At 40.9% G+C, this 11,522-nt stretch overlaps 2 protein-coding genes across 16 annotated transcripts in view; both read right to left on the bottom strand.

Moving 5' to 3' along the window:
• rcc1 (regulator of chromosome condensation 1) overlaps nt 1-7,402 on the bottom strand; it is an 11,288-nt gene extending 3,886 nt beyond the window's left edge. The window contains exons 1-10 of one of the 5 annotated variants that reach the window (XM_019886229.1): nt 7,327-7,402; nt 5,399-5,491; nt 4,765-4,952; nt 4,432-4,611; nt 3,253-3,349; nt 3,040-3,162; nt 2,810-2,950; nt 2,264-2,383; nt 2,039-2,191; nt 1,206-1,918 (exon numbers count right to left, since the gene is read on the bottom strand). In XM_019886229.1, coding sequence (XP_019741788.1) covers nt 1,743-1,918; nt 2,039-2,191; nt 2,264-2,383; nt 2,810-2,950; nt 3,040-3,162; nt 3,253-3,349; nt 4,432-4,611; nt 4,765-4,952; nt 5,399-5,459 — 1,239 coding nt within the window. In that variant the 5' untranslated portion in view covers nt 5,460-5,491; nt 7,327-7,402 and the 3' untranslated portion in view covers nt 1,206-1,742. The other 4 variants (XM_019886228.1, XM_019886227.1, XM_019886230.1 and 1 more) reach the window with 4 other exon arrangements.
• A 595-nt stretch (nt 7,403-7,997) lies between these two features.
• The window catches only part of phactr4b (phosphatase and actin regulator 4b), a 30,865-nt gene continuing 27,340 nt past the window's right edge, over nt 7,998-11,522 (bottom strand). For all 11 annotated transcript variants that reach the window (XM_019886223.1, XM_019886219.1, XM_019886220.1 and 8 more), the window contains 4 exons: nt 11,352-11,413; nt 11,126-11,263; nt 10,959-11,035; nt 7,998-9,483 (listed from right to left, as the gene is read on the bottom strand). In XM_019886223.1, the coding sequence (XP_019741782.1) occupies nt 9,468-9,483; nt 10,959-11,035; nt 11,126-11,263; nt 11,352-11,413 (293 nt within the window). In that variant the 3' untranslated portion in view covers nt 7,998-9,467. The remainder of the gene's footprint in view (nt 9,484-10,958; nt 11,036-11,125; nt 11,264-11,351; nt 11,414-11,522) is intronic.

Below are 11,522 nucleotides of genomic sequence, written 5' to 3'. Positions count from 1 at the left end.
ATATATACACACACACACACACACACACACACACACACACACACTCTTGTTGAAGTCATTTTTTAATATTAAAATATTTGGGCGTGATAAACATTCTCAAATTTAAGCATAATATTTAACGTTCTCTATAAACTGCCAGAAAAATGACCTTCATGGGAAAATGTGTTTTAAAAAAAATAAATAAATAAAACTTCCTCTGTCTGTCTTCTGAAGTGTCCTCGCTCTGAAAACCAGGATCTCCTAAGCTCTCTGGCTCTTTCTGTTGATGCCCCTAATTTACTTTTCTTCAGCCCTCAACACCATCATAAGCCTGTTTAGCGGCTGCCTCATTCTTACTTCGCCGTATGGTGCAGAAATAGGACACAATCTCTTTTTCTCTCCATTTTGAACAATAGAGACCTTCCCATTTTTTTGGTTATACTTGGGTCTCGATTTTAGACATTGCTGTCCGGGATTTAAAAAAAAAAAAAATCTTTTGCAATTTTTGTTTGGTTTTTCCAATTTAAACCCCCCCAAAAAACATTGAAATGCTATTGTTTTCGCTTTTGTTTGAGTCATGATTCATAATTAATCCGCAAGTGTGTGCACTGTAATTTAACTGCTGATTAGCAGATTCAATAGGATGCAGGTTTTCTTTCCTTTTTTTTTTTTTTAATTAAAGTGTTTTTTAAGTCCAGATGGGTGGCATTTTGAATTAAAAACTTACGAAACAATTCTCATTTGCTTATTTCTTCAAACTTCAACATTTAAATGATCATCTTCCATGAACGGTGATTCCATAAACTTGGCCAGGGGTTTCATCTAATGTCACAAGCTGGTCACGATGAAGACAGTGTGTCAGAGCAGAGGGTGGCGCATAACGACTCTTGGCACATACATCAGTGGCCGACTTTTGAGGTTACAACATGAGATCAGTAGTAATTATCAATGGTACACTGGTGAGGACAAGTCAACAGACCATCTGGCACACAGGAGGTCTGCCCAACAGACAGTAATCAAGAAACACATTTTCAAAGTCACATTTCTATTGCACTTTGAATCTAATCATTTGAAATGGAGGTAGAACATCGAACAAAACTCATCAGTGCAGGGTGCTTGCATTTATCGTGATGCCAGTTTGTGTAACTTGCCCCGGTCCTGGACAGGGAACAAATTACACAGAAAATAAATGCAAGGTAGCAGTAAAAGGATTCGGAAAAACAATATGTAAAATGGTTAAATTTATTCTCAGACTAGAACAGTAGCAAATTACAGCACATTGACCCAATTATAATGAAAATCATTTGAGTGTCTTCTCTGGACAGCAGCTTGAGAGGCTCAATTGGCATAAATGTCCTGTCTGGACCAAACACCATGCAATTATTGCCATGAAAGAAAAAAAGTAGGGGGAAAAAAAAATTCTTAAAATGTCTAGCCTGGGTATTAACTAATTAAAAAGGCTCTTATGTACACACTTAGTCAAATCTCACACGAGCTCACAGCCATACTGCCTTTTTATTGAAAACCCAACAAAGGGAATCTAAAGAATAAGGTTTTAAAAAAATAGCTTTGTTTTCATCATGATATATTGAAAATTTCTACCACCATGTAGTCACGTCATCAAAAGGGTCATTTAGCTGACCTCACCTCTTCTACTCTACCATGATGGCGCCATAAGACATCAATGATCATCCTCCACCACCACCACCAATTTTAAGCACAGTGAACACGGCTGAAGCATCATTACATGCCTGGGAGCTTCATCAGCTTTCCTGTTTGTCTTTGACCAAAAGGACTGTGTGCTGCCCCCCACTGGACACCATCAGTACTGTACAGTTTTCCAGCTGCTTGCCAGTCATTTTCACAGGGCTCCACTCGTCTTCTTCCTGCCCGGTGCCAAGTTGTAGGTTGGTGCCCATTCCCCAAGCGTATGCACACCCTGGAGTAGGCACAGCCAAACGTTAGGCATTTCAAAGCAAACATTAAAACAACGAATGCGGTCAAAACTGCATTTGAAGAATAGGTTGGCACTCGCCACTTATCTGGAAGCGTTTCTCACCTTCTTTGGTGACAGCAAAACTGACAGACGCCCCACATGTCACTCCGCTGGCTGGTTCAATCCCACTGACGATTGTGGGCTCGCTTTTCTCTGCAGCCTCTTCACCAAGGCCAAGGCGCCCATACTCTGCTCTGCCCAGGCTGTACACCTGTCCTGTTGAAGGGGGGGAATGAAATTGAGTTTTGCACAAACAAAATAGCGGCTTGAAATAATCCTTCAGTTTACCTTCAGAATCCAGGCAGACAGTGTGGTGCTGTCCTCCAGAAAAATCAATCCAAGTTGAGGTCGAATTTTTGAAGGAGCTCAGTTTCACAGGGACAAAATGCATCTTCGTGCTTTTTGTGCCTAGATGGATGCGTGAATAAAACATAAGCTTGTCAGTTGGTCACATCACCAAGTTTTTGTTGTTGTCTTAAACCAGTGGCGTGGACGCAGGATTTTGCTAACACTGGAAGGGTTGCCAGAGTAGACTACTAAACGAAATCAAAGTTACGTTTTGCAACAGGAGTATTTTGGGACCATTTATAAGGTCCACAACACCGATTACTGAAAGGTGATCTCAGTGGTTCCCCCGTCTAGCCAAATTGGCACGTCACAATAACTTCCATAAGTGATGAGACTTACTTTCATTAAAAAGTATTTCACATCCCTTGTATGGACATACACAATTGTATTATGTCGATTATTTTGGATCACAATGTGAAAATGTGTATCTGTTGGAGAAGGAATGCCACATACAAGTGCAGGCTATGAAAATAGTGGCACACTTACCCAACTGGTGATAGTTGGACAGGCCGAAACCATATACGTGGCCGTCTTTGGACAAGGCAAATGTGAAGTAGGCCCCGCAGAAGGCGTCGATGAAGTGAACTTTCCCTTTGACTTTGACCATCTGAGGAATCAACAGACGATCTACAAACACATGAACAAGAACTGAACACTTATAGCACATGGGACATACATGACAAATATTACTACAGCGGTGGAGTTCTGCTTCTCACCGAGGCCTTTCCTTCCTCCCCTATTTGAGAATTGCTCGGGCACCCTTCCTAGCTGCCCCTGTTCAGCAGTGCCTGACGTGTACAGATTTCCCTCCATGGTCACCATTACAAGATGGTCATTGCCTGTAAAAATATTAGAATAAAAATGTTATAAGCCTTTTTGCTTCCACTCATAGGTAAAAAGGATGCGATGGTCACATGATCCATTGCTACCTGATGCAACTTTCACGACAGTTTCTGTCAAGGGGACTTGAGTTGGAACATCGGTTGTTTCCAAAGCATCCAGGAGACCTATAACGCCGTTACTATCCTGTGGAGAAAGGAGCAACATTAATGAGATGAAACCGCCCAGAAACAGTGCACAGCCAGTTTGGCAGTAGCTGTCATGGTGCATCGTGACACAAGAACAACAAATCAAGCCTTGACCCAGAAAACCCTGAGAACGTTGATGGAATCCTTGCTGACTTCATATATGTATACATTTGTATCAACCAATCTGATTGGACATACGAATGCTGATCAAACAGTTCCTGTGCTGTGTACTTCAAGCTGTACGTGAGATTTCTTCAGGGAAATCTGCTCCAGTCTTAATAAAAGGAGTGGGAATACAGGCGGTAGGCAGAGATAATAGAGATGTAATTACCAGTGTGCCACTGAGTACTGTATTAATGAAAAAGCAATGACTAAAAAACAAAAAATATATAAATATCAGCGACAAACGTTAGGCCCAGAGGGATGAAAAAACCCAGTGAGATTGAACTGGGGTTAGAACTGTACTTTAACTTGATGAATTTCTGTCTCCAGGTCTTGAAATGTTTTAATAGCGACGTATGTTAAATATGCCCGGAGATGATAAGGGATTGCACCGCATTATTGGGGTGTGCGCGTACGTATGTGTGTGCGATGTCTGAGCTGATCCTCAGATGACGGGGAAAACTGTATTCGGAATCAACTAAGTGGTAGCAAAAGATGAAAGACAACAAACTGACAATGGTAAGACATGGCGCAGGAGACTGAACAACACAAAACTTGTTTTTGGACAGCTTGTGGTGGAAGGGTTGGGCTCAAATGAATCGTTTCCTGCAAATAACATGCAGGAATGTGACAATTGTGCCCCCCCCCCCCCCACAACATTTATTGTAAGTAGAAGAGCCACTGATGTTAAACTCAACCCATGCAGTCAGTGTCGCTCTAGGCATGTTTCATAGTTGCATCTAAACGAATATACTGTACTTGTTTTGGCATGAACAGCCCTTTCTCAGTCTTGCTTTTGTTGTTTAACAGTCTGATGTGTCACACAAGCAAAAAACATGAACATGTATCTTTTCCCGCGATACGTTTACACTTTTAACCAATCTTGAAGGCCTGGGAGGAAAAAGTAAGATAACTGACCCTGAAGGTGCCCCATACATATACGTTTCCTTCCTCCGTGAGTGCAGCTGTATGACTGTCTCCTGCTGACACCTGGACCACTTTCTCCTCGAGCGCCACCTTCCCTGGAGTCATCTCAGAGCCCACTTCTATCGTGTCTCGACCAAGGGCCCTTTCATCATTGCAGCCAAAAGTGTAAACCTAAGGAAAAGGTATTTGCTCATATTAAAAGTCTTCTTTGAGATTGGGTCTCTTTTTCAACAGGTCAAATGCATCCTTAGGTCCCTGAAGTGTCATTTTGGGTGCCTTGAATGGCACTGCATATTGCGAGTGAAAGTCATTCGTATTACTTACCACGCCAGCGTCGCTGAGGCACACTGTGTGCATACCCCCAGCGACCACCTGCACGATTTTCTCAGGTAGGGACAACAGAGCAGGCTTCTTCCTCTGCATGATGTCCTCTCCTAAACCCAGCTGTCCAACATCACCCTGGCCCAGAACAAGAACGTGACCCGCCTCCTTACAATGACTCCTGTGGTAAACTGGTACAAATCCATTGATCAATGAGTTGACAGCATTAATTTCAAGTCACCATACGAACTACTTCGGAACTAAAATGTTCTTGATTCGACTATAGTCACCTTTTTTTGTGTTTGTTTTTATTATCTTATACGCTGTGAATTGTTAAAAGAGTGCTATAGAGTTGACAAATGCCATTGTTCATAAGTGTCATAACCCTGAGGGAAAAAAATCCATATCAGTTGGGCCCTCGTAGTTACACTTCTTGACTCGGACCTGCCAAATAATCCATCTATCCACTATCTGAACGGCTTATCTTCACGAGGGTTGCGGCGTGCTGAAGTGTATTCCAAATATTGGCTAGTCACCCACTTTTGCTTACAGAAAGACATACCAGCTGAGAATCACTGCACGACATGACTAGTTATTTAATGCAAATAAAGTTAGTATGACTTGAAAGGGCGATTACCTTTGACTTTCTTAGCGTCTTTCACCTCTTCAACCGCGTCCGACTTCCTTTTTGGGGACATTTTTTAGTGGCCAAGACAGGAACAATTGAATCCTATAGGGAAGACATGGGGGGGACCTCAATTAAAAAAACGTATGAACATTTCTACTCCTAAATGCAAAACGCGTTTTCTTATAAATACCGTATATTACTTCAAATCAAGAATCAGTATCCTTAATGTCTATGCGGAAGAATAAGAGAGGCATTGTATTAGTGTAGAAAAAAAAAAACAGTTGGTTGGCACCTCAGGCTTTCGCCCCACCCGACTCAAATCCGCACTTGCTCCGTTCCTACTCTTGGGCATGGGAATGCCAAGTTCTGTTCGAATTCAAACGCACTTTTACCACAGCCAGAACATACTTCCCCGTTGATGCATGAAGTTTGTAATAAGGATGCGAGGGGAGGCTTTCAACCGCTAACACGCTTTCTTCAACATTTTGCAAGCGTCGGACGTTAGTAGCATTGTGGTGCGTTGGCAACTTCCGTGTGCCAACCGAGGCTCATATAGCCTAGAGTTAGCGTGCAGTAACTCTAATCACACCAAAAACACGTTTCCAAAATAAAACGACAACGTCCTGGTTTTGGAGTTAAATGGTACACAATTGCAGCACAAAAAAATGAAACTTTGCCGCCAAAAATGACTTCACAGCACAGATATACAGTACACGGCATGGTATGATTCAACCACTGCTAGCATTAGTTAGCAGCTTCAGCGTGGCATTCAGAAAAGCTTGAGACTTAACCACAGACACGTGCAGCTTTGTGCTGGTGCTAAGATCTACGCTAAACCGTTTTATGTGAGTCGCACAACAAGACAGATGTATGTGTTAAATGTACCAACCTGGGAGTAGTGTAAATGTGCTCTAAATGGCTAGCATAGGCAACACGCAGCCTACTCCAAGTCTCAGTAGCTGGATGACTATTCTCGCGATAATTCTGGCCGTGATTTAGGCGCTCCGCCTCCTTAAAGCGACAGGATTCGAATCGCTGACCTCTGTCTGCACTGTGTGGCGAACGTGCTAACCAGTCTAACAGTGTGCGCCTTTTTCCTAAATAATCGATGCAAATAAAACTCAGCATACATTTCAAGTCATCAACCATCGGAGTATAATTTGAATCCTATAACCTATTAATGATAACAGTTGTTTCGGGAAAAAATACAATTAAACGCACTCTTCCACGTGATTACGTGGAACAGTTTTTAGACATGATACACGTTGAAAAGAACTGCAAATAGTCGTTCGTTGAATTTGAAACATTAGATCATGGCCTATTTACTGAAAAATAATGAATCAAAAATATCTCAACGGGTCAAGTTAAATTTTAAAATGGGACCCCTAAATTGATAGTAGCTCCACAATTCTTGCATCCATTAATTTTGTGACTTTTGGAGGGAAAAGTTTTGGATAGTTGCTGTATGAATTTCTTTGCAGCCTCCCAGAGCTTATTGGATCATTGGGGAGAGTTTGCTCATAAACAGTTTATTGCAATTACAATTTTACTCTTATGGTAGATGACTTCAAAACACTGCTGATTGTCATTTGCATTGACCATTTTGGAAATCTGAGAGAAATATCGTTTGGAAAGGGGTGACAATGGCCATACTTTGCCCACCCCTGCCTTAGATCTTCATTTAGAATCTCAAAGGGTACTTTTTGTCCATTGTAATTAGCCGAATTGGTGGTTGACATAATACTAAAACCTTGTACGTATTTCCTTTTTTCCACTAATGTACAGCAATCTCACCAATAACCATATTTGCTTGAAAAATCTTAACTTAACATACCAGGTGACTGGTGTCACAAAAGGTATATTTGAATTACAAAGTTTTCCCTTCGTGTCTTAACACATAAAATTTGACCGTTGGTGTCTCAATGTACATTCCCAACCTTCAATAAGGATTCACCCAGGGTCCTTTGCAGCATCTTGATGTCATCCACGTTCCCAAAACAGACCTCATTGATCAGTCCATGACCTAGGGTAAACAGGGGTGGAAATCACACACAGACAGGTTAGGTGAGTAGGGATGATTATTGCACAATGAGCAGGTGCGTTGTAATGGTGAAGCAATCATGCGTTGTCCTGCTACCGGTATCGCCTCTTCCCGCACACCGACGTGAAGTTAAATCTTTGGAGACATGCTGGGCCACATTGAAGTATCTAAGGGGTCAGGCAATGGCTGTCACGGCTCACCTGTTTTCTGGGTTTGGTCATATGATGTTCACAAGAAGAGCCCTTCGGCACCCTGATGTCATTTTCAGCCAACAGCTAACGGCAAAATGGCCACCCCATGACATGGATGAAAACGGGTGGATTTTTCTACTTAATTTATATTCCACAAACACATTTTTAATCAAGACTGCTGTGTGTAGACCAATGGGGGCACATAGAACATACTATAAAAACAAGTTTTCACTTGACTTCCCCTTTAATAAATACACCAGTTGTCACTGGATCGATCCCTAGTTCTCGCTTGACAGAGGATTAGACAGAATTGCTCTTTGAACAACAGAAAGAGTGATTTAATTGCCGAGCAAGTGTTGAATCATGGCACAAAAGGTTCAAGCTGTAAGATTTTTAATTAGATCCAGAAGTCACTATGTACAATTAAAACAAAAACTACTATCAGTCCGTACATGTTCACATTCAATTAAAAATGAACTCAGCTTTACAGAGAGGGTACATATTCATTCCCATTCTTGTAGCATTTAATCATAAACTAAGATTCCGTTCTTAAAAATAGCAACCTATAATACTTTATTTAAAATTTCTTTTCAAATGAAAGGAAGACAAGATATACACAAGCGTCAGTGAAACCTACAATCCACCTGTACACAGATTAGAGAACCCTGTCAGCTACTGGCCAGATGAAACTACAAAATAAAACAGTTGCAGATAAAAAGTTCCAGCCAAAACGATCCCCTGTTGACCGTTCATATATTTTCAGATTTTTTTTTTTGTTTTTGATAAACCCCTGATCTATCACAGCAACTTGCATTGTATTCTTGGTCAACAACACCAGCATGACCTGATACAAAATGGCTACAGATATGCATTGTGTGAATAAAGGGTAGTACAAAACTCATACAAAAGTAGAAATGAAGAGTGTTTCCAGACCCAATGACATTGAGATTCATGTTGGCTCATGCAGATTTCAGAAATGACTGTTATGAACACCAATATCCTATCGTTTCCTTAGGCATTGGGTACATTGGCACACAAATTTACCTACAGCATCCTGGCCTGCACCTTCTGTGCTTTTTCTAAAGACTCACGCTTAAACGGCCACCTCACAACACGACTTTAAATACAGGCAAGCCAAAGAAATCTAAAAAACAAACAAAAAAAAAAGGTCACTACTCGTGATCAAACTCATGATATAGAATATCTTGTGTATTACACATATTGGAATTAGATATGAGATTCAATCGAAGATATTATAATAGAAATCTGTACAGTTCATATAAAAACACAATATCCCAGAGATGTCCAATCCTAAAACAGAAAATCCCAGTCTGCATCCTCCAGTCCACACGCACTACAGCCATGTATCTCAATAGTTAGTACTAGAAATTACCATTTTTGTTAGCTATTATTACTTTATGTTCTCACATAAACAAGATGAATGAATTAGCGTTTCCATACACGGTAAAGAAAAAAGGCAACAGAGAATGAGGCCGCATTAAAGGTATTAACTCGATCCAGGTCCCCGAGGACACCACATTACAGCAGAGGGGGGGTAGAAGCCCCGCACTGTCGGTCCTTTGCAAATGTCTCCATTTGGTTGGCACGTGGTTCCCCCTGTTGTCTGGGATAAATACTGCATCTTCTTCCACCACCTGATCACTGAAAACAATTGTGATGGAGGTGAAGCGAGAAGCATTCTTGTCTCTAGTCAGTTCCAGGCTGTCCCTGATAAATTGTACGATACATTCAGGAAACGAGAAAGGGCCGATCTGTCTGCATAGTCAACAGCTGCTTGCCACAGAGACTTTTAAGTGCTTCTTTCACCATCTGAAGAGTGTGGATGCTAAGGCCGGTGATACCTAAAAGGAAACAGACATCAGCTGTAAACAGGCACAAAGACTGTATCTGTAATGCCATCTCTTCTGTTAAGACTCTGTCAAGTAAATTCTGAAATTTGTTTTGGAAGACATGATATATATTTGAAGATAATTGCTGAAAATGTGCAAAGTCTGAGAACTACTTTGTATGTCGTAATGAATTGTTTCGCTCTTGCGCTGAACTGTTTTTCACCATTTCAGTTTTTCTGATTTTTTTTGTGAGTGCCTAAAACGGGGTCAAGCCAGCATGAGTGGCCACTCTTCCACTTTATAAGAACTTGAGGACCTCAGTTGCATCAGTGGTTGTCCTTGAACCTTGGGGATTTTATTTCATGCCATGTCTTGTGGAAATGTGTGTTGGTATGACCCCCGCCACCCTCCCAAAAAAATAATACATTCCATGAATCCTTGAAAACTGAACTTTAAAGATAACTTGAAATGGCAATGAGACAGTGATTAAATTAGGAAGAAAGTAAATAAGAATAATAAATAAATGCAATATATGTAATATAATAAAATTATAGCAATCTGTCTGTTCCTGTGCATTTTGGCCTCTTATGGTCAGTGTGGTGCCATGCAAGGATGGAGTACTGTACACACTTATTATGAGAACAGAAGAAAGTTGCATTTGAACCCAATATAACTTCACAGATTGGGAAGAATTTGTGCTTTTGAGTAGAGTATTATTCCCCATTTGTATGTGTTTCTACAACGTTTGTGTGAATATTCGTTATTTGAGGAAAAATCATTCCCAAAGTCAATGCTAACTTCCCGTTAGCATTTGAATGGGATCCACCACTGACTTTAGTATTAGCGCGAGTCATGTTTTAAAAAGAAGTACGTTTCGTATTTAGATATATAATATGTGTAATTTTTGTTGTGTTATGCAGTAAATGCCAACTGGTTATGATTCAACAGTTTAAGTCCAGAAGAATCAGGTACAGAAGAATCACATATACTACGCGCTTGCTATGCAACCATCATGGTGCATTCAGGGTACTTCCACAACATCGGGAACTTGTAAAGGCACTGTACCGTTCTGCACATTAATTGTTTTTCTTTGATTACATTTTAAAGATCGAGAGAATGCAACATCAAAATCATGGTTAAATTAAGATTAACCGTCCAGCCCTACTGTCGAGTGTCTCGTCGCGGCGTGAAAATGCCCTGTGACGACCCCGTACAGTATATTCCAACCACTGGAGGCTTTCAGCGTATTTCCTTTTGGCCAATGAGAGTCGTTTTGGCATAAGAAAGTAGCATCTATTTTTCAGCAGGGCATAGGTTCATGCATCTCACGGACACACCCACAGCGTTTGCGAGCAGAGACAAAATCCTGATTTTTCACAAGTTGAAGCCTCATATTCTATGATTGCCAATTGCCTAAATCATTCAATTCATCTTTTCTGTCACGTGTCAAATTTTGAAGACATTTTCACAGATGAAGGTATACAAACCTTGTGTAGATTTTGCTCTCTTCGTGAACCTCCATTTCAGTGCTTTTGTAATCATTAAGCTCTTTCCGGATGGCTGCCTAGAAGAAATAATATGGACAATATATATTTGACCACAGTGAACAGTAATAAGAGACAAGTTTTATATCGCTGATATGCCGAGTGAATACCTTATCAGCAGGGGTCAGTTTGGTCCACGGCTTGTCCGCCCTGCGGTCGTAGTCTTGGGCATCTGTGACTTCCACATACTCGTGGAATCGCAAAATTTTTCTGGCCTGTAATTCTGCTACGGTGGGTCTTTGACTCAGCTACAAATAAGGATTTAGGAAAGTTCGAGTTCAATCTTGAGCAAATCTACAAATGGACGCATGTCAGTAAAATACATCAGGCGCTCACCTTTCTGGTCAGTCTTCGCTTAATCTCTCTAACCTCTGCTTGCCTGTCAGCTTGATTTTTGGCTATAACAAGACAGGGAATAAAACAACAAAGGGGCTTTATTTAGACACCGTAGTCAAGTCGGGCTTGATAAGCAGACAAAGGAGATAAAAAGCAGCTCACAAAATTAGA

The sequence above is a fragment of the Hippocampus comes genome, unplaced genomic scaffold (assembly GCF_001891065.2).
Source record: "Hippocampus comes isolate QL1 unplaced genomic scaffold, H_comes_QL1_v1.1 scaffold335, whole genome shotgun sequence".
NCBI lineage: Eukaryota > Metazoa > Chordata > Actinopteri > Syngnathiformes > Syngnathidae > Hippocampus > Hippocampus comes.
This window is presented reverse-complemented; position numbering and strand designations above follow the sequence as displayed.